Source organism: Hypanus sabinus, chromosome 7 (genome assembly GCF_030144855.1).
Source record: "Hypanus sabinus isolate sHypSab1 chromosome 7, sHypSab1.hap1, whole genome shotgun sequence".
Taxonomy (NCBI): domain Eukaryota; kingdom Metazoa; phylum Chordata; class Chondrichthyes; order Myliobatiformes; family Dasyatidae; genus Hypanus; species Hypanus sabinus.
Window position 1 is genome coordinate 48,235,628 of NC_082712.1, and position 20,648 is coordinate 48,256,275.

Genomic DNA, 20,648 nt, shown 5'->3' on the forward strand with positions numbered 1-20,648 from the left:
AGTGATACATTCAGCCATCTGCATTGAAAACCCTTACGTTATCCCAGGAGTACAGAGGAACCCCTCAACCCTCAAATTGATACATACAGGTGTTGACTTTTATAACTCAGAATGGAACCAAATGCAACCCTCTTCCAACAGATTAACTCAGCTAGGCTGGTCATGTTACACATGAACTCCAGCCTCCCAGACAACCTTGATCCACTGCAATGCACCTACCACAAAACAGGTCTATGGCAGACACAATCTCCCTGGCCCTACGTTCGTCGCTGGAACACCTGGACAGTAAGTCACCTATTGTTTGTTGACGACAGCTCTGCCTTCAAGACTAAGTCAAGCAAACTCAACTCTAAACTCTGGAACTCAACACTTCCTTTTAGAACTGGAAACTTGACTTCCAGCTGCAAATGCTAAAGATAAAAGACAACATCTGCATCACAACTATCCTCAGCACTGGTGCCTCACAAGGCCTTTCTCCTCATCCCTCTACTCTATTCACTGTACAAATCATGACTGAGGCCAGATTCTACTCCAATTCCATCTACAAATTTGTATATAGCATTGTGACACATATAACGATGAGTCTGAGTACAGGACAGAGATAAAAACCCTAGTGACAAGGTGTCATGCCAACAATCTTTCAGTCAATGTCAGCAAAACTAAAGAACTGGTCTTGACTTCAGCAAGGGGATGATTTACATCATCTGTGCTGAAGTTGAAAGGGCTGAAAGCTTCAAGTTCACCAGCAATCCATCCAACCACTGCCAAGTTCACAAGCACTAGTCCCTCAGGAGGCTAAATAAATTTGGCATGTCCCCTATGACCCACACCAATTTTTAAATGATGCAACACAAAGAGTCCTATCCAGACACATCATGACTTGGTATGGCAACACTGTCCAAGGCCACAAGAAACTACAGAGTTGTGCACACAGCTCTGCACATCACAGAATTGAGTCTTCCCACCATGAGCTCCATCTACATTTCTTGCTGCGTCAGTAAAGTAGCCAGTGTAATCAAAGACGCAACTGCCCCAGACATTCCCTTCTTCCTCATTTCCATTAGGCAAAAGCTGTCATACGACTACTGAATGGTTTCCTTATACAATAAGATAGACTTCTAACCTTGAAATATTCTGTTATGAATTTATTGACTACCTGCACTGCACATTCTCTGTAACTAATAATTTCAGTATTGTTTTACTTTGTACTACCTCAATGCACAGTTGTAATGAAATAGTCCTCATAAACTATATTCAAGACATGTTTTTCAGTGTACATCTGACAATAATAAACCAATTTAAATAAGCAATTATCATTAGCTAGTTTTGAAAAGCTTAGTTAATAGAACAAATTAACCAAGTCCTTCTTGCTGTAGAAGTCACATAATACTGACCAGCCCTCTGAATGGAGTCTAAATGGATACGATCTGCTGTATCATATTTTGTATGGTAGATGTAACCATTTTCGATGAAAGCCAAATCTATTCCTGAAAAAGAAAACAATTATTAGTCGCAAGTAAGTTAATGTTAATTTTGTTTTGTAACAGAATGAATATGTTAAATTAAGGGAAGCACAAAAACAGGAAACCTCAAGTTTAATCTACCAAAGCATTGTTGGCTAGGTTTTGGCTCATGATAGTCACACCTTTCACTATAACCACTATGCTTCTTGATAAGTGGATAATTTTTTTCTACATACAATGAACAGGAAAAGAAACTACATTACAGCGCTAAATAGTTGAAACCTTAACTTCTGTAAGAGTTCTGGAGGTACTGGTAGAATTTACAAACAGAATGAATTAAAGCAACAGTGAGATTGGGGAAAGCAGAACCTCAACCATCTAATGATCGTAGACATTCAGAGTGGGAAATGCAGGGCTGCAAACCATGTGCAGGCGGATGCTCAGTTTAAATTGCCAGTATGGTTAACTCAGTTATTGTGAGCCAAAGAGCCTGTGCTGTTTCAGGGTTAAAAAGGTCCAATATTTACATTAGTTATACATTATTAAATTTGTAAATCCGAGATACGTACATAGGTTCATTCTAGGAATGACAGAACCAGTTCCTCTATCTTTCTACTTACAGTAACTGTTTCTTAATGATCTTATGTGCTTTTCATGCCATTCATTACAATAATTTAGTTACCATATCAAGTGATGTTTGTTTATTTTCCAAATTATGGATAAAATCCACTTGTGGATGCACATTTAAAAAATGGAACCCATTTGTTACCCAGGACCATCTCTACTGCACCTTCAAAGCTTGGAGTAGAACCTGGACAGATTCCAATCCTTTTTACGAGCAACTATCAGATGTACAACTTCAATCCCAACTGTCAACATCTCCCTACAGAAGATTACCAAACTTACACTCACAGTGCCTCAAACCAGGAACCAAATGCAGATGGAAACCAAAACCAACGGCTTCAATTTCCTTGCATTCAGTTTATCCCCTAGTTACAAAGCACAAGCTGGCTTCCTGATTTAACAATGTGCATTCAAAAGGTGCATTTGTGAAATTAGTTTGAAAGACTAAATGAAACTAAAGGTGTTTTATAAATTCAGCAATAACAGCTCAAACTGCAATTTCTGTAATGAGAAATCACCAAAGAAACACCATACCTGGAATATTGCCATAGTCCCGGTAGATTCGAAAATCTGTGTCAGATGGAATGACCCCACTTTGAAATACTTCCTGACCAACGACAGACGCAAAAGGATGTTTAGCTGCACGAGCATAAGCCTGAACTAACCATGGATTTTCCGGACCTTTAGGTGGTAAAATGCAGACAGCAGAATATCAATGAAAACAGGTCATTCCACCAAGCAAAAAGCAGTGAAATGTCCTAGAGCCTGATTTGCAGATCCACAGAAAAAATGCCCAAAGCCCATCTCTATCTGCTGTACTTGAATGACTCACTGTGTTTCATTAAGGAGATCTGAGTGACTCCGTTACTCTGTGATTTCATCCCTCCCCATTTCTAACCTATTCAAGTTCTTATATCTCTCTATAATCCTTCAGCCTGCCTCCTTGCTCAAAACACCAACATAATCACCAGCATTGATATCTGTAATTCCTGGAATAGTCTCTCTAATTTTTTTCTAAACTTTCAAGCATCTGCTCTTCAGATTGTAGAACTCTGTCTCATCTCTCTCTCTTCTTATGATGCTATTTAATGTGCTGAACGTTTCCAGCATTTTCTGTTTTTTATTTCACATTTCCAGCATCCACTTTTTGCCCCAATTACTTTCTAGATTCAGATCCGTTCATTGTCATATACGCCAAGATGCAATGAAATATCTTCCTCACTTAAAATTTGTAATCAACATACAATAAGTACAGTGACCAGCGCACAAAACAACAAAATACTGCAAAGACTACAGTGCAATCTGAAGTATTGCAAAAATAAATGCTAAAGTGACAAGAAAGGTTGAGTTAAGAGTTGAAGAATGTGATGGCACCACAGGAAAGGGGATGTGAAGGAGGCAAATGATATAGAAGTCAGATATCAGTGGGGAAGAAGAGGTCTTGAATCTGGTCACCCCCTTTTTCAAGCTCCTATATCTTCTTCCAAAAGGTACAGAGATACGCAAAGGAATCCTTGATGATACTATTAGCCTTCCTGAAGCAGTGCACGGTGAAGATTTCTTTCCTCCTGAAAACATTTGAAACACTTTCACAAAGTTCTCTGTTAGTGTTAAGATTTGCCAATTGTTCTTAGAGTCATAGAAAAATACAGCACAGAAACAAGCCCTTCAGCCCATCTAGTCCATGCCAAAGCCATTTAACTGCCTACTCCCTTCAACCTGCACCATGACCACAGCCCTCCATACCCCTACCCATACAAACTTCTTTTAAATATTGAAATCTATCTTGCACTGGCAGCTCATTCCACACTCTCATGACCCTGAGTTCCCTTCATGTTCCCCTTAAACTTTTCGCCTTTCACCCATGATCTCTGGTTTAATCCCGCCTTACCTCAGATGATAAAGCCTGTTTGCTGTTATTCTATTTATACCCCTCATAATTTTGTATACCTTTATCAAACATCCTCTCAATTGTCTATGTTCTAAGAAATACAGTCCTAACCTATTCAATCTTTCCATATGACTCAGGTCCTCCAGACGGGGTTGGGGTCGGGGTCAGGGTCAGGGAATAATAAATTGGAAGCAGATGTTCGCAGGGAAATGCACAGTAGAAATGTGGCAAATGTTCAGGGGTATTTGAGCATTGTTCTGCATAGTTACGTTCTAACAAAACAGGTTGGGTACAGGAACCATGGTGTATAAAAGCTGTTGAAAATCTAGTCAAGGAGAAAAGAAAAGCTTACAAAAGGTTCAAAAAATGAGGTAATGATAGAGATCTAGAAGATTATAAGGCTAGCAGGAAGGAGCTTAAGAATGAAATTTGAAGAGCCAGAAGGGGTCATGAGAAGACCTTGGCAAGCAGGATTAAAGAAAACCCCAAGGCATTCTACAAGTATGTGAATAGCAAGAGGATAAGAAATGAGAGAATAGGACCAATCAAGTGTGACAGTGGAAAACTGTATGGAACCAGAGGAGACAGCAGAGGTACTTAATGGATACTTTGTTTCAGTATTCACTACAGAAATGGATCTTGGCGATTATAGGGATAACTTACAGTGGATTGAAAAGCTTGAGCATATAGACGTTGAAAAAGAGGAACACCTCACTACAGGGAAGAATGTGGAGACTGCAGAAAGGGTGCACAGGAGATTTACAAAGATGTTGCCTGGATTGGGGAGTATGCTTTATGAGAATAGGTCGAGTGAACTCAGCTTTTTCTCCTTGGAGCGACGGTGGATGAGAGGTGACCTGATAGAGGTGTATACAGTGGTGTGCAAAAGTTTGTGCACCCCTGGTCAAAATTTCTGTTATTATGAATAGCTAAGCAAGTAAAAGATGACCCGATTTCAAAAAGGCATAAAGTTAAAGATAATACATTTTTTTAATATTTTAAGCAAAATTACTTTTTTATTTCTATCTTTTAGTTTCAAAATAAAAAAAGGAAAAGGGCCCAAAGCAAAAGTTTGGGCACACTGCATGGTCAGTACTTAGTAACACCCCCTTTAGCAAGTATCACAGCTTGTAAACGCTTTCTGTAGCCAGCTATGAGTCTTTCAATTCTTGTTTGGGGGATTTTTGCCCATTCTTCCTTGCAAAAGGCTTCTTGTTCTGTGAGATTCTTGGGCCATTTTGCATATATTATTCTTTTGAGGTCGATCCACAGATTTTCGATGATGTTTAGGTCAGGGGACTAATGTCTGACTAAGGTCAGAGGGCCATAGCAAAACCTTCAGCTTGCACCTCTTGAGGTAGCCCATTGTGGATTTTGAGATGTGTTTAGGATCATTATCCTGTTATAGAAGCCATCCTCTTTTCATCTTCAGCTTTTTTACAGTGTGATGTTTGCTTCCAGAATTTGCTGGTACTGTATTTAATTGAATTCATTCTTCCCTCTACAAGTGAAATGTTCCCCATGCCACTGGCTGCAACACAAGCCCAAAGCATGATCGATCACCCCCGTGCTTAACAGTTGGAGAGGTGTTCTTTTCATGAAATGCTGCACCCTTTTTTCTCCAAACATACCTTTGCTTATTATGGCCAAAAAGTTCTATTTTAACTTCATCAGTCCACAGGACTTGCTTCTAAAATGCATCAGGCTTGTTTAGATGTTCGTTTGCAAACTTCTGATGCTGAAGTTTGTGGTGAGGATAAAGGAAAAGTTTTCTTCTGATGACTCTTCCATGAAGGTCATATTTGTGCAGGTGTCGCTGCACAGTAGAACAGTGCACCACCTCTCCAGAGTCTGCTAAATCTTCCTGAAGGTCTTTTGCAGTCAAATGGGGGTTTTGATTTGCCCTTCTAGCAATCCTACGAGCAGTTCTCTTGGAAAGTTTTCTTGGTCTTCCAGACCTCAACTTGACCTCCTCTGTTCCTGTTAACTGCCATTTCTTAATTACATTATGAACTGAGGAAACAGCAACCTGAAAACGCTTTGCTATCTTCTTATAGCCTTCTCCTACTTTGTGGGCATCATTTATTTTAATTTTCAGAGTGCTAGGCAGCTGCTTAGAGGAGCCCATGGCTGCTGATTGTTGGGACAAGGTTTGAGTCAGGGTATTTATAAAGCTTTGCAATTTGCATCGGCTGGCCTTTCCTAACGATGACTGTGAACAAGCCATAGCCCTAATAAGCTAATTAAGGTCTGAGACCTTGATAAAAGTTATCTGAGAGCTCAAATCTCTTGGGGTGCCCAAACTTTTGCATGGTGCTCCTTTCCTTTTTTTCACTCTGAAATTGTACCAAACAAAAATAATACACTAATATTGCTTAAAATGTTGAAAAGAATGCTTCATCTTTAACTTTATGCCTTTCGGAGTTCATCTTCCACTCACTTAACTATTCACAGTAACAGAAATTTTGACCATGGGTGCCCAGTCTTTTGCATGTAAGATGATGAGGCATTGATAATGTGGATAGTCAGAGGCTTTTTACTAGGGCTAAAATGACTAACGAGATGTCAGGGGTAAGTTTCTTTATGTGCATGAGTGCATGGAATAGGCTACCAGCGATGGTGGTGGAGGTGGATACGATAGGGTCTTTTAAGAGACACCTGGATAGGTATATGGAGCTTAGAAAAATAAAGGGCTATGGTTAACCCTAGGTAATTTCTAAAGTAAGTACATGTTCAACACAGTATTGTGGGCTGAAGGGCCTGTATTGTGCTTTAGATTTTCTGTTTCTGTGTGCTAGAGAGTTTTCCTTACTATCCACTACGCCCCAATCTACGCATTACCAACAAACTTACTGATCCAATTAACCTTTGATATAGATGACAAAAAAACAATGGACCCAGCACCAATCCCTGCGCCATTCCACTAACCACAGGCCTCCAGTCATAGAGACAGCCATCTACAACCACTCTCTGGCTTCTCCCACAAAACCAATGTCTAATCCAATTTATTACCTCATCTTGATGCCAAGCAACTGAACTTACTTGACCAACCTCCCATACGGCACCTTGTCAAGTGCCTTACTAAAGTCAACGTAGGCAACATCCGCTGCCTTGCCTTCATCTACTTTCCTGGTAACTTCCTCGAAAAACTCTATAAGATTGAATGGACATGAGCTACCATGCACCAAGTCAGGCTGACTATCCTTAATCAGTCCATGTCTTTCCAAATACTCATATTCCATCCCTTAGAACACCCTCCAATAACTTTCCTACTATTGATGTCATGCTCATCAGCCTATAATTTCCTGGCTTATTTTTAGAGCTTTTCTTAAACACTGGAACAGCATTGGCTGTCCTCCAAACCTCTGGTGCCTCCCCTGTCACTGAGCATGTTTTAAATTTCTCTGCCAGGGACCTGGCAATTTCTGACTTGCCTCCCACAGGATCCGAGGAAACACCCTGTCAAGCCCTGGGGATTTATCCACCCTCACTTAGCTCAAAACAGCAAGCAACTCCTCCTCTTTAATCTGTATAGGCTCCATGAAGTTGATGCTGTTTTGCCTCACTTCTATAGACTCTGTTTCCATCTCCTGTGTAAATACAGATGCAAAAAATTATTTAAGATCTCCCCCATCTCTTTGGTTCCATGCATGGATTACCATTTTGTTCTTCCAGAAAATCAATTTTTCCCTTGCAATCCTTTTGCTCCTAACATACCTGTAGAATCCCCTAGGATTCTTGTTTGCCTTGTCTGCTAAGGCAACATCATGCCTTCTTTTAGTCTTTCTGATTTCTTTCTTAAAGATTTTCTTGCATTTCTTATATTCCATAAGCACCTCATTTGCTCCTATCTGCCTATATCTGCAAAGCACCTCCTTTTTCATTCTTAACCAGGGCTTCAACATCTCTTGAAAGCCCAAAGTTCCTTACACCTGTTATTTTTACCCTTTATTCTGACAGGCTCATTCAAGCTTGATACGTTCAAAACTTTACCTTTGAAGGCTTCACACTTACCAAGTACACCTTTGCAAGAAAACAGCCTGTCCCAATCCAATCACAATCAGGAGAAAATCTGCAGATGCTGAAAATCCAAGCAACACACACAAAATGCTGGAGGAACTCAGCAGGCCAGGCAGCATCTATGGAAAAAAGTATAGTCGACGTTTCGGGCCAAGACCCTTCGGTAATGCCCCCCTTCACTCACTATTCCCCATCTGCTTCCCCCCCCCCCCACCTTATCTTCTTGCCTGCCCATCACCTCCCTCTGGTGCTCCACCCACCTTTTCTTTCTTCCATGGTATTCCGTTCTCTCCTGTCGGACTTCCCCTTCTCCAGCCCTGTATTTCTTTCATCAACCAACCTCCCAGCTCTTTACTTCATCCCTCCCCTTCCCAGTTTCACCTGTCACCTTATGCTTTTCACTCTCCCCTCCCCCATGTTTTAAATCTACTCCTCAGCTATTTTCTCTAGTCCTGCCAAAGGATCTTGGCCCGAAATGTTGACTGTACTTTTTTCCGTAGATGCTGCCTGGCCTGCTGAGTTCCTCCAGCATTTTGTGTGTATTGCTACATACTTTCTGATACCATCAAAATTGGCCTTTCTCCAATTTAGAATGTCAACCCACAGAACAGACCTATCTTTTTGCACATTAACTTTGTAACTAATGGCATAGTATACTGGCTGCCCTAAAACAGAGTTTCCCAACCCTAATGTATGGTAGGGCTCCACAGCATAAGAAAAAAGGTTGGGAACCCCTGCTCTAAAAGATACTACATCAAAGAAAGGTTTTAGCACTACTACAAAAGCAGAAGGCAATTTAGTGAGTTTAAGAGCAGTTTTGAAACCTAATGATAATCAGATCACTCAATTAAAGTTACAATCTTTCTTCTTTGTTTCCGACTCAGGTGCAACGCTCTGTAGGAGATCACACAACACGGAGTTACACAGGGAGGCTGCCAGCTTTCTAATGAGATCAAAGAATAAGATTTGATGAGAGTATTTGATGTCAATGCTCAAAATGCAAACTTTATGAAGTTATAGAGACAGAGAGAACCAACAATCTGCATTAATGACAATGAAAAAAGTAGCTACAGGTTTGGATATGTTCTTGTCTAAAAGATTCTTGCTTAACACCTTAAATAAATAAAATACGCAAGCACCGAACACTGGATAGTAATGAAAGTCAGAGGCCGGCCAGGGTATAAAATTGAAACCTGACCCAACTACAACCACTGAACACAATGTCCACTTATTATTCTTCCCCCAACAAATCCAACCATTAACGGTAAATATAACAACCATAAATGGCATCCAAGAGAGCAGGTGCTGAAATCTGTCGCAAAAAGGAACTCAGCAGATCAGGAAGCATTTGTGAAGATATAGAGATCGTCAACCTTCCAGATGAAGACCCTACATCAGTTCTGGATAGGACAGCAACAAAACCTTAGACCTGCTATTGATATGCCAGTAAGATTGGTAAATTGGTCAAAGACATGAATAACATTTAGAGTCAGTCAATGCAGCAGGATTCCAACAATTCAGAGCGTAGCCCCAACCTGACTAAGCACAGGTTTGGTAGCCAGGCTCTAATCCAACATCTGATCTGCGTAAAACTTTATCAAAGATAACATTATTAACCATAAACATATTAACAAGTAATTACCTGTCTGAAAAACAATCTCCTTCCCTCCTACGCCAGCAGCTTCTAAATTAATAAATGCCCTTACTAGTTTAGCCCAAGTGTGCTGGGTAATAAACCCATGGCTTGCCTGCCAAGAAAAAGACAGAGACAGGTTGATACACTCAAAGCCAAGCAGTTTTAACACTCTTTAACTTCTATGTTAATATTCAATGCAAGGGTCACTTTTTCATCCTACCTGTAAAATATTTTCTTCTGCTCCATTAAAAACAAATATAACTGCATGTTGCAGAGGTAATGAAGATTTAGACAAAACATTCAGAATTTCAAGCATAACTGCACAACTGACCGCATCATCACTGGCACCTGTACGAAATGAAACACCCAAGTGAATCCTCACAGATTATTTTGACATGTCACTATTTATATTGATAATCCAAAAGGGTAGTCAGTACAACCACAACAACAAGGTACCATTTGTACATTAAATAGTAGATAGAGCTAAGTGACCTCTCAACCAACGAGTCAGACAGAGCCGTCAATGCAATGTCCAGTGGCTGCCTGAAAGGTTTGGACTTGGGTAAGCTGGACAAATAATAGCTTGAAGCCTGGTTTCAGCTTCTAACAATGGAGCCCCATCAGCATTAGCTTCCCCTGCCTCCTAGTTGTAAGGCTTATTTTTGTGATAGAAGACCTAAAATGTTCTCCACTACTGGCTACAGTTGAAGGAGAGATTATAGCCCCCTGAAGCTAAAGCTATCTTCAAGATAAGGAAACCTTCTTAATAACATGGACATGGGTTCCTTGAAAAGTAAAGGCTTACAGAGAACTGTAAATAATTCTACCATGGAAGTCAAAATCGATAAAGTAACATGTGTGAGCAGAAAGTATCAAAAACATATTTTGTCCTTTGATAACCATTACAAGAACATGAGAACTCAGGTTCCTACAGTTCATGTTAAACTCAGGTTCCTACAGGTCCACTTCATGCTAAAGGTTGTGTGAGAAAAATAACTTCACTAAAAGTGAACTTTAGTCATTTACCAACAGCTGATTCCTAGAATGACAGACATAAACAGAGACACAAGGGACTCCATATGTTGGAATTTGGGCAATACACAAATGAACTTCGCAGGTCAGGCAGCATACAGTATACGGAGGGAAATGACAATCAACATTTGGGGTTGTGACCCTTCATCTGGACTGAGGCACAAGAGTGGAGATAGACAGTATAAAGAAGTGGAAGGAAGCACAGATAAAAGCTTGGCCACCTCGTGTTTCATTGCTTCACATCGCAGATCACCAAATCATTAGAGAAATAGACAGAAAGAGTACAGAAATAATTTTACCTGGGCTATTGGCCACAGAATCAAAATGGCAGTTTGCAAGCACAGCATGCTTTGCTCCACTCTTTGGTTCCAACTTCACAACAACATTAGCAACATTAGCATAATAACTGGTGAAACCGCCAAGGAAATCAATACTGAAGAAGCCGGTTGGTCTCTGAACATCCACTGCAATTGTATGCACTGCTGTACTTTCTGCTTTGATCTTCTGGACCTGGTCCAAGAGGTAGTTAACAGTCAGGATTTCATTGGTAGCACTTCCAGTTGGTCTGGGTCCAAAATCAGTAATGTCCTGGAGATATTTCCTAACAAAAGAAGATGGTTTTGCCATCTGATTACTCGCAACAACTTCACTGTTCACGTAGAAGAGGCAAAATTTCTTTAACGTCCTACTCATACATATATCAATGGCCCGTTCAAAATCTATTTGAACTTGCAATTTTGGTACCTCTGCAATTTAGCACTCTCAACACCCCCTCTCTCAATTGCCACTCAGTCTTGCAGCACCACGCAGAGGATCAAGCTGGTACCACCTCACAGCGGCACCTCGCCAAGGCAGGCAGCAGCCGGAAGCAATGAACGGAAGCCCTCACAGTGGAGGGGCACAGCACTACCACAGCAACAGTCATACATAGGAAAGCCTCTGCCACTGCACCGTGTTCATTAACGGACAAAGCGAGGCTCGGTGGGCATGGGTAAAGGGCCTCCACGGTTGCTGCCCTACAACTGAAGTTTAATTCAGATAAGTGCAGAATGTTGCACTCTGGTAAATCTAATCAAAGTAGGGTTTTCACAATGAACAGGAGGGCCCTGGGGAGTGTTGTGGGACAGGCCTTGAATTTCACATACATGGTTCCATGAAAGTGCAGTCACAAGTAGACAAGGTGGTGAATGTGACTTTTGGCACAGTAGCCTTCATCAATCAGGGCACTGAGTACAGAAGCTGGGAGACCATGATGCAGTTGTACAAGTCACGGCTAGAATTGTGTTCAGTTTTAGTCACCCTGCTATAAAAAGTCTTTTTAACTGGAACAGATGCTGAAGCTTTGCCAGGACTGAGTAGGACAGGCTAAGACTTTATTCCTTGGAACATAGAGACTGAGAGGTGACTTTATAGAGAAAATTAAATTTTGGGAGACATAATTAAGGTGAATGCACTGTGATTGTTTTTTTTCCCCCAGTGTTGGGGAAATCAAGAACTAGAGAACATAGGCTTAAGAGGAGAGGGGAAAGATTTAATAGGCACTTGAAGAGAAACTTTCAAAACCTAAGTGTGTACTCAGTGGCCACTTTATTTAGTACTTCCTGTACTTTATAACGCAGCCACTGAGTGTTTGTGTTCTGCTGCTGTAGGTTTGACATGTTGTGGATTCAAAGATGCTTTTCTGCACACCACTGTTATAACACATGATTATTTAATTTACTGTGACCTTCCTGTCAGTATGAACCAGTCTGGCCCTTCTCATTATTAACAAGGCATTTTCATCGACAGAACTGCTGCTCACAGGATGTTATTTTGCATTTTTTGCACCATTCTCTGCAAACTCTGGAGACTGCTGTGTGTAAAAATCCCAGGAGATCAGCAGTTTCTGAGATACTCAAACCACCCCATCTGGCACCAGCAATCATTCCATAGTCAGAGTCAGATAGGATCACATTTCTTCCCCATTCTAATGTTTGGTCTGAACACTGAATCTTTTCACCATGTCTGCATGCTTCTACATGTCTGAGTTACTGAACATGATCAGCCGAATAGAAATTTGCATTAATGACCAGGTGTATAGGTAATGCTAATGAAGTGGTCACTGAAGTGTCTGTAGAATAAACTGCCAGTACAGATTCAATAACAACTTTTATAAGACAGTTGGACAAGTCGACCGGAAAGGTTTAGAAGGTTCTGAGCCAAATGTGGGCAAATGGCCAAATCAGTTATCCTGGTCAGCATTGACCAGTTGAGCCAAAAGGACTGTTACCACGCGGTGTGATTCTATGACACTTCTTAGCATTGCAGATGTGTCCTCAAATTTATTTCTCAAACAGCAAGCAAGGTACATCTTTCTAAATACAGTTACCCTTATCACCTAACCAAAATGGCCAGAACACAAAACTGCTGTACTGTTGCTGACTTGATATCCCCCATTTTCAACAGTACGATTAAGCAGTTCTTAATTATAAGCAAAAGAATGGAAGATCAATGTTCAGTATATCCCTTCAGTTGCAGCTGAAGGGGTGCATAGGTGAAAAGAAAGCATTTCTGCAATGTTTTCCTGATCTTAAATGTCCCATTTTTGACTGCTCAAGATCACATACAATTTATCCACTCTATGCTAAAACAAATTCCAAAACAAGGAACTGTATTAAAAAGGGAATTAAAGATATTTCCCTTCATTAACAGTAACTCAGACTATAGTTCTGAAGTCCCTTACACAAAAGACATTACACTCAAGTCTCAGTAAGCAAATGAATTAGTAAACCAGTCACTGATAGACACTGCTTCAGCTTTTGCTTGTGATCAATATGTTCAGAACAGAAACTCTCCTTTTACACAAATACAGGGGCACCAGTCTTTAGGCCTCAGCTAGATGGCTACACTGCAAATATATTGTTAATATAGAGAATATTGAAGTGTCAACCAGTCCATTTCACTTTTGCAGATCTGGTGCTAATAGTCTAAAGCTGCAGAAGATCTGATAAGCAGAGTTACCTATCAGAAAGCAAACACGAGGAAATCTGCAGATGCTGGAAATTCAAACAACACACAAAATGCTGATGGAACACAGCAGGCCAGGCAGCATCTATAAGGAGAAGCACTGTCGACGTTTTGGGCCGAGACCCTTCGTCAGGACCAGCATTTTGTGTGTGTTGTTTACTTATCAGAAAGTTTAGTTACAGATGTCTTCTAAAGACATATCATATTATGTTCAACTGCAGACTGCTGCAACATTCATGGCCTCAGAGTCTTGGACTACATTTTCCTATGTGACTATTTTACTGATATCTGAAATGTACCTTGCTATCTTATAAGTACCTCGTGCTGTGTATAGCTTAATACTGTGTTTTGCAGCTGGTCCCTGGAGCAATGATGTTTCATTTGGCTTCATTGGTGGGTATTCATGTAATGGTTGAATGACAATTAAACTTGAATTTCTAATAGACATTTCATCTGTTTCATCTCAGATCACAGATTCTGCGCTTCAATGGCAAAATATTATACACCTCCTAAGGATATGTTTGAAAGACATTTCAATGACAAGGTTTTTTTTCTGACAGGAAGCCACTAGCTCCTGGTGAGCATTTCATTGCATCGGTGCTAGTGGTTTAAGATTGTGTCCTTAAAACCTCAATATCGAACTTGAAGGAAGAACCTTTTAAAGCAAACAGCACAACAATTCCGGGTGGTTCCACTATGAACAGATGAGCAACACTCTTAAAAAACGGAATTATGTCCACTGAAACAACTATTTATTAATACCTCCAAGCGTAATTTAAAAAGGCATTTGAACAGGCAGGGGATGGTGGAATACGGGTCACTAGCGGACAATTTAAACTGGCATCATGGTCGGCACTGATAGCTTGGGCTGACGGGCCTGCTTCTGTACCCTGTACTCTATGTAATTATCTTACGATCTGCTAAAATTAAAAATGATTAATGTATTAAACATCTCATAGCCTGAAGATTTCCAAAAGCTGCTTCAATTTTGCTTACTCTGACTACTTGTCTTTTCAAGATATTTGCATGCGCCCAAACGTTAAAAAAAAACAAGTCTCCATTAACAACCTAAGGACCAGGAATTGACCTGCACAGCAGGCAACTACAATGTAACAATTTCACAAAAAAAGGTATCTCTATTAACTATATCCCCTCCTCTTAAAAGTGAAAACTTCATTTGGACGCCACTACAACAATCCAGCATCACTTTGAACATCGGAAATGACAAACTAATGATTAGAAGGGAATAATCTCCATTCCACAGCCGGAATTAGTATTAGACCACTGACCCAATGGGGCAGGTGGTTCAATGTCTAACTGGAACTCACAGCATAGTTGGGGGCCCACTCTGCACCACAACGGGTGCAAGAGGGCGTGTTGCAGATCTGACGCCATTTACCTTGCCCTGAGTGCATTGAACTCGTCCCCACCACCGCTGTTCGCTGGTCCGGTCAGCAGCTGCTGCAGCGATAGCTGAATGGCACCCCAGAGCAGCAGTGTATGGGCGGCCACCAGCAGCCACACGGCCGCCTCCGGCACCTGCGCCGGACCCGCCGCCGCCACGCCGTGCAGGCCTCTCCTCGACTGTTTCTTCGCTCCGCTCTCCCACTTGGCGGCGAGGGGCTCGGGCCCTCGACTGCGGGCCCCCCGGATCCGCACGTCGCGGCCTAAACCGGCGCCCGGTTCGAGCTCCGCGCCCTCCCTAACAACCGCCGCCATCGGAACGCGAGCCCTGGCGACGACTCACGCCAGGCAGCCGTCAACCACAAGGAAACCGGTAGCGAACGGCCCGATTCCTATCCGATTAAACGCCCGCCCACTACTACAGTATGTAAATAACAACCCGAGATCGATCTTTTAATGCACAAACACTGAAGCATTGCCTCATCAATTAAGCAATAGCCTGTTACTAATTACTTGTAATATCAAAATCACTTGCAAATTACAGTTGCAATTTCATTCGGTTCATGCCAAAATCTGCCTCTGTAATTATTTTGGAAAGGAGCTGTGTAGAATTGATGGAAAATAATGCTGGAACTAAAGACAATCCCTTCATAGCTAATATTTTAAGTAGGTTCTTCGCAATGAAATGTACAATATGTAATTCAAGATCATGTTGTACTTTGCTAAAAAACAGTTTTGATAATGAAAAGTTAGTCATCAGGAAACAATTTCAAATGTAAATTGGAAAGCATGTTTAAACTACTTCCGGGTTTGCGTGGGTTTGCAGTAGGGCTAACTGCTATTACATGAAAACAAACAGAAAACTGTTCTAAGTATCTCTGGAACTGTTCAAAGAATTGCACTGAGTGCTATCAAAGCACCCGCCACTAAATAGATTACAGCCAGTGCGCAGGTTAAGATAGAGTTCCATTCCAAAGGACTATTCATAAGAAATGAACCACAGGGTGGGGAAGAATTGCGGAAACAGCTGTGAAGCGGAAGCGAGAACCGCGCTAAGAGCGGCCGCTAACCGGTCTAACTGCCCCAGTGAGTGAGCGAGTCTGCTCCGAGCTTCCCTTATCTGCTCGGATCCAACCTGACCCTGAATGGTGGGGCGAGAAATGCCCCATTCCCACCCGACAGAAGATGCCACTCCGCTGCTGCCGAGAAATCAAATGCACAGCAATATTACGGCCACAGGTTCCCGTTAACTGAGTTTCAAATAATCCAGAGCAAATGTAGTCAATGCCTTTAATAAAGTTGTTCTATGAGTGTTAAATTATGTGACATGCTAACACACAGTGTACAGCAGTGAAGCTAATCAACATGCAATGCATGATTGATAACATACTGTACTGTAGCATGAATGCATGCTTGCAAAATAGCAAGGGACTTCAAATTCAGGAATACATTTCTAAACTGGAGGTAACTTTGTAGCCAATGCATGGTTGTTGAACCAGATCTTACAAGAAGTCTGGGATTCACAAATGATGAATTACATCATGCCAGAAGAATGCCATGCCTTATTGCCTGAGTGAAGAAAGCACATGTACCCACGTACCATTGTTTTGGCACTCAGTTAAGTCTGAAATATGTACAAGCCTGTATATAAGTATCTACAAACTGGAATTGATAATAAACACAAGAAAATCTGCAGATACTGGAAATCTAATGCAACACACACACAAAATTCTGGAGAAACTCAACAGGTCAGGCAGCATCTAGGGAAATGAATAAACAGTTGATGTTTCAGGCTGAGACACTTCTTCAGGACTGAAAAGGAAATGGGGGGGGGATGCCTGAATTAAAAGCTGGGAGAGGGGAAGGAGGCTAGCTGGAAGGTGATAGGTGAAGCCAGGTGGGTGGGAAAGGTCAAGGGCTGGAGAAGAAAGAATCTTCTCCAAGAATAAAAGTCAAGTCACTTTTATTGTCATTTTGACCATAACTGCTGGTACAGTGCATAGTAAAAATGACAGCATTTTTCAGGACCATGGTGTTACATGACACAGTACAAAAAAAACGACTGAACTATGTTAAAAAAAAATGGAGAAAGCTACACTAGTCTACAGACCTACACAGGACAGCGTAAAGTACACAAAAACAGTGCAGGCATTACAATAAATAATAAACAGGACAGTAGGGCAATAAGGTATCAGTCCAGGCTCTGGGTATTGAGGAGTCTGATAGCTTGGGGGAAGAAACTGTTACATAGTCTGGTCGTGAGAGCCCGAATGCTTCGGAGCCTTTTCCCAGATGGCAGGAGGGAGAAGAGATTGTATGAGAATCTGATGAGAGGAAGGTGGGAAGGAGGAGAGAACCCAAAGGAAGTAATAGGCAGGTGAGGAGAAGTAAAAGGTCAGAGTGGGGAATGGGGGGGGGGCAGTGAATTTTGTTCACTGGAAGGAGAAATTGATATTCATACCATCAGGTTGGAGGCTACACCAACAGATCATAAGTTGTTGCTCCTCCACCCTGAGGGTGGCCTCACCTTGACACAAGAGGAGGCCATGGAACAACATGTCGGAATGGGAATGGGAATTGAAATGTTCAGTCTTGTTTGCGGCAGATGGGGCAGAAGTGCTCAGCAAAGCCGTCCCCCAATTTACAGTGGGTCTCACCAATGCAGAGGAGGCCGCATCTGGAGCACCGGACACAATAGACGGGTCGTCTATTCACAGCAGATTCACAGGTGAAGTGTTGCCTCACTTGGAAGGACTTCTTGGGCCCTGAATGGAGGTGAGGGAGGATGTGCGTGGGTAGGTGTAGCACTTTGGCCACTTGCAGGGATAAATGCCGGGCAGGAAATTAGTGGGGAGGGTCAAATGGACAAGGGAATCACAGAGGGAGAGATCCCTGTGGGGAGGGGGAGATAAAAATATGTTTAGTAGTAGGGTACCCTTGGAAATGATGGAAGTTGTGGAGAATAATGTGTTGATTGTAAAGGCCAATGGGATGGTAGATAAGGACCAGAGGGACTCTATCACTGTTACAACACTGGGAAGATGGGGTTATGTAGTTGTACAGGAAATGGAGGAGATGCGGTTGAGGGCAGCTTCAATAGCAGAGGGAGAAAACCCCAGTACTTCAGAGGTGGAGGTCATCGCTGACGTCCTAGAATGGAAAACCTCATCCTGAGAACAGATGCAGTGGAAGCAGAGAAGGGAGTAGCATTTTTACAAGAGATATGGTTGGAAGAGGTATAGTCAGGATAACCAAGGCAATCAGTAGGTCTATAAAAAATGTCAGTGGACATTTTGTTTCTAGAGATGGAGACAGAGAGAACAAGAAAGGGGAGAGGGGTGACAGAGATAGCCCAAGTGAATTTAACGGCAGGGTGGAAGTTACAGACAAAATTGATGAGCTCAGCATGAGTGCATGAAGCAGCACCAATACAGCCAGCAACATTTACTTGGCTACGTCATCCAGCTTCACTTTTCAAGTGTATGCTGATTAGAGCCAGTTCTTTCCCACCATCAAGACTCCTTTCACTGTCCACTGTCTCTAAACAGGCTGACTGTCCAACATCCAGTACCAATGGAGAACCTTCATTACTATAGGGAAAGCCAAAGCCATTTCTGCCACAAAGTCCATTCCAGAGTCCCAATATTACCTCTCCCCATTGCACTGCCTGCCTCTGAATCAGACTGTTCACAACTGAGATTGGGACATTCTGTCATCATTAGGTCAACCAATTTCCACCTCAGTGTCACCCTGCTTCTGCTCATTTATTATTAAAACATTTTTGACATGGTCTCCTTCAGTCTTGAACATTTTTTAAATTGTGTAACTATATGATGTTGTAGAGATTTTTCTGATTGAATTAATGAAAAACAGGAAAAATAAACCTTTGCACCATTTTCATGTTGAATTGTTTCTTTAAAACATTGTCATTGTTGTCAAAGGCAAACTAATCTACATACAGCCATGTCCTACAAGTAGCAATGACTAGGCAATTTTAGTAATACTGATGACACTTAGCTAAGGGACAGCTTCTGCCAGACTTTTCCATAAATCACTTCTCAGCTTAGTAATCAGGTAGCATAATGCAGGAAGATAACATAATAATTCTGGATACAGGAATTTACATTGCAGGATGTTTTGTGCATCGTATGCTTCAAATATACTGAAGCTGGGAAGTATGGTCACAAAATAGACACTGTATTCAATGAAGGATGGTGAAATTATAGATTTATACAACACAGAAACAGGGCCTTTGGCCCACTCATCTATTTGCCTGTATTTGGTAACAAAGTGTAACTTCCATGAATCATACCAACATTTTCAATAAAGTAAAGATGTACAAATCCAGGCCATCTAAAATTAGGCTGCAACTTTCAAGCAATGCATCCCTTATCTCCCTATCCACACTCATTTGGCTCATAAATCTCCAAAGCTTTTATATCCATGTACTTATTATAAATATTTGTTACTATTCTGACAGACTCTAACAATCTGACTGTTTATATAAAACATGTGATATATTACAGTAAGGAAAGAGTTAAATGTGATTCCTCCTTTGTATCTGCTAAAATAAATTGGAAGTCTGTAAGATAAAATGGTGTTAGTCTGGAGTGGGATCATTTTGAGAACAATGTTTTGAGAAAGTTAAGAGATTACAAGTCTACAGCCTTGACTCCAGATAATGATGAATAACATAAACAAGAGAAAATCTACAGTTGCTGAAAATCCAAGCAACAAACACAAAATGCTGGAGGAACTCAGCAGGCCAGGCAGCATCTATGGAAAAAAAGTACAGTCAGTGTTTCAGGCCGAGATGTCCTGCCGAAGGGGTTCAGCCAGAAACGCTGACTGTACTTTTTTGTGTGCAACATTTTGTGTGCGTTGTTATGACGAAAAACATGTTTATCTGGGGAAGGTGAGATCATTGTGCAGGTACCAAATGAATGAGAGAGTACTAGTGCAAGTACTAGTATACAAAGGATATAGAAGGGTAAACAAAGGGCCAATTCCTTTGTGCAAGGGGGAGAGAGGAAGGGGGGAGAGAGAGGAAGGGGGGGAGAGAGAGAGGAAGGGGAGAGAGAGAGAGAGAAAGGGGAGAGAGAGAGAAAGGGGGGGAGAGAGAAAGGGGGAGAGAGAGAAAGGGGGAGAGAGAGAAAGGGGGAGAGAGAGAAAGGGGGAGAGAGAGAAAGGGGGGAGAGAGAGAGGAAGGAGAGAGAGAGAGGAAGGGGAGAGAGAGAGGAAGGAGAGAGAGAGAGGAAGGAGAGAGAGAGAGGAAGGCGGAGAGAGAGAGGAAGGAGAGAGAGAGAGGAAGGAGAGAGAGAGGAAGGGGAGAGAGAGGAAGGGGAGAGAGGAAGGGGAGAGAGAGAGGAAGGAGAGAGAGGGGAAGGGGAGAGAGAGAGAGGAAGGAGAGAGAGAGGAAGGGGGAGAGAGAGGAAGGGGAGAGAGAGGAAGGGGAGAGAGAGAGAGGAAGGAGAGAGGGGAAGGGGAGAGAGAGAGGAAGGAGCGAGAGGAAGGAGAGAGAGAAAGGGGAGAGAGAGAGGAAGGGGAGAGAGAGGAAGGGGAGAGAGAGAGG

The 20,648-nt window shown here is 41.9% G+C and overlaps 1 protein-coding gene across 4 annotated transcripts in view; it reads right to left on the bottom strand.

The window, feature by feature from the left end:
- Positions 1–15,524, bottom strand: part of LOC132396765 (endoplasmic reticulum metallopeptidase 1) — a 133,777-nt gene extending 118,253 nt beyond the window's left edge. For 2 of the 4 annotated variants that reach the window (XM_059974640.1, XM_059974639.1), the window contains exons 1-6: positions 15,072–15,524; positions 10,966–11,267; positions 9,855–9,982; positions 9,641–9,746; positions 2,622–2,768; positions 1,395–1,487 (exon numbers count right to left, since the gene is read on the bottom strand). In XM_059974640.1, the coding sequence (XP_059830623.1) occupies positions 1,395–1,487; positions 2,622–2,768; positions 9,641–9,746; positions 9,855–9,982; positions 10,966–11,267; positions 15,072–15,391 (1,096 nt within the window). In that variant the 5' untranslated portion in view covers positions 15,392–15,524. The remainder of the gene's footprint in view (positions 1–1,394; positions 1,488–2,621; positions 2,769–9,640; positions 9,747–9,854; positions 9,983–10,965; positions 11,268–15,071) is intronic. The other 2 variants (XM_059974637.1, XM_059974638.1) reach the window with 1 other exon arrangement.
- Positions 15,525–20,648: the final 5,124 nt, after the last annotated feature.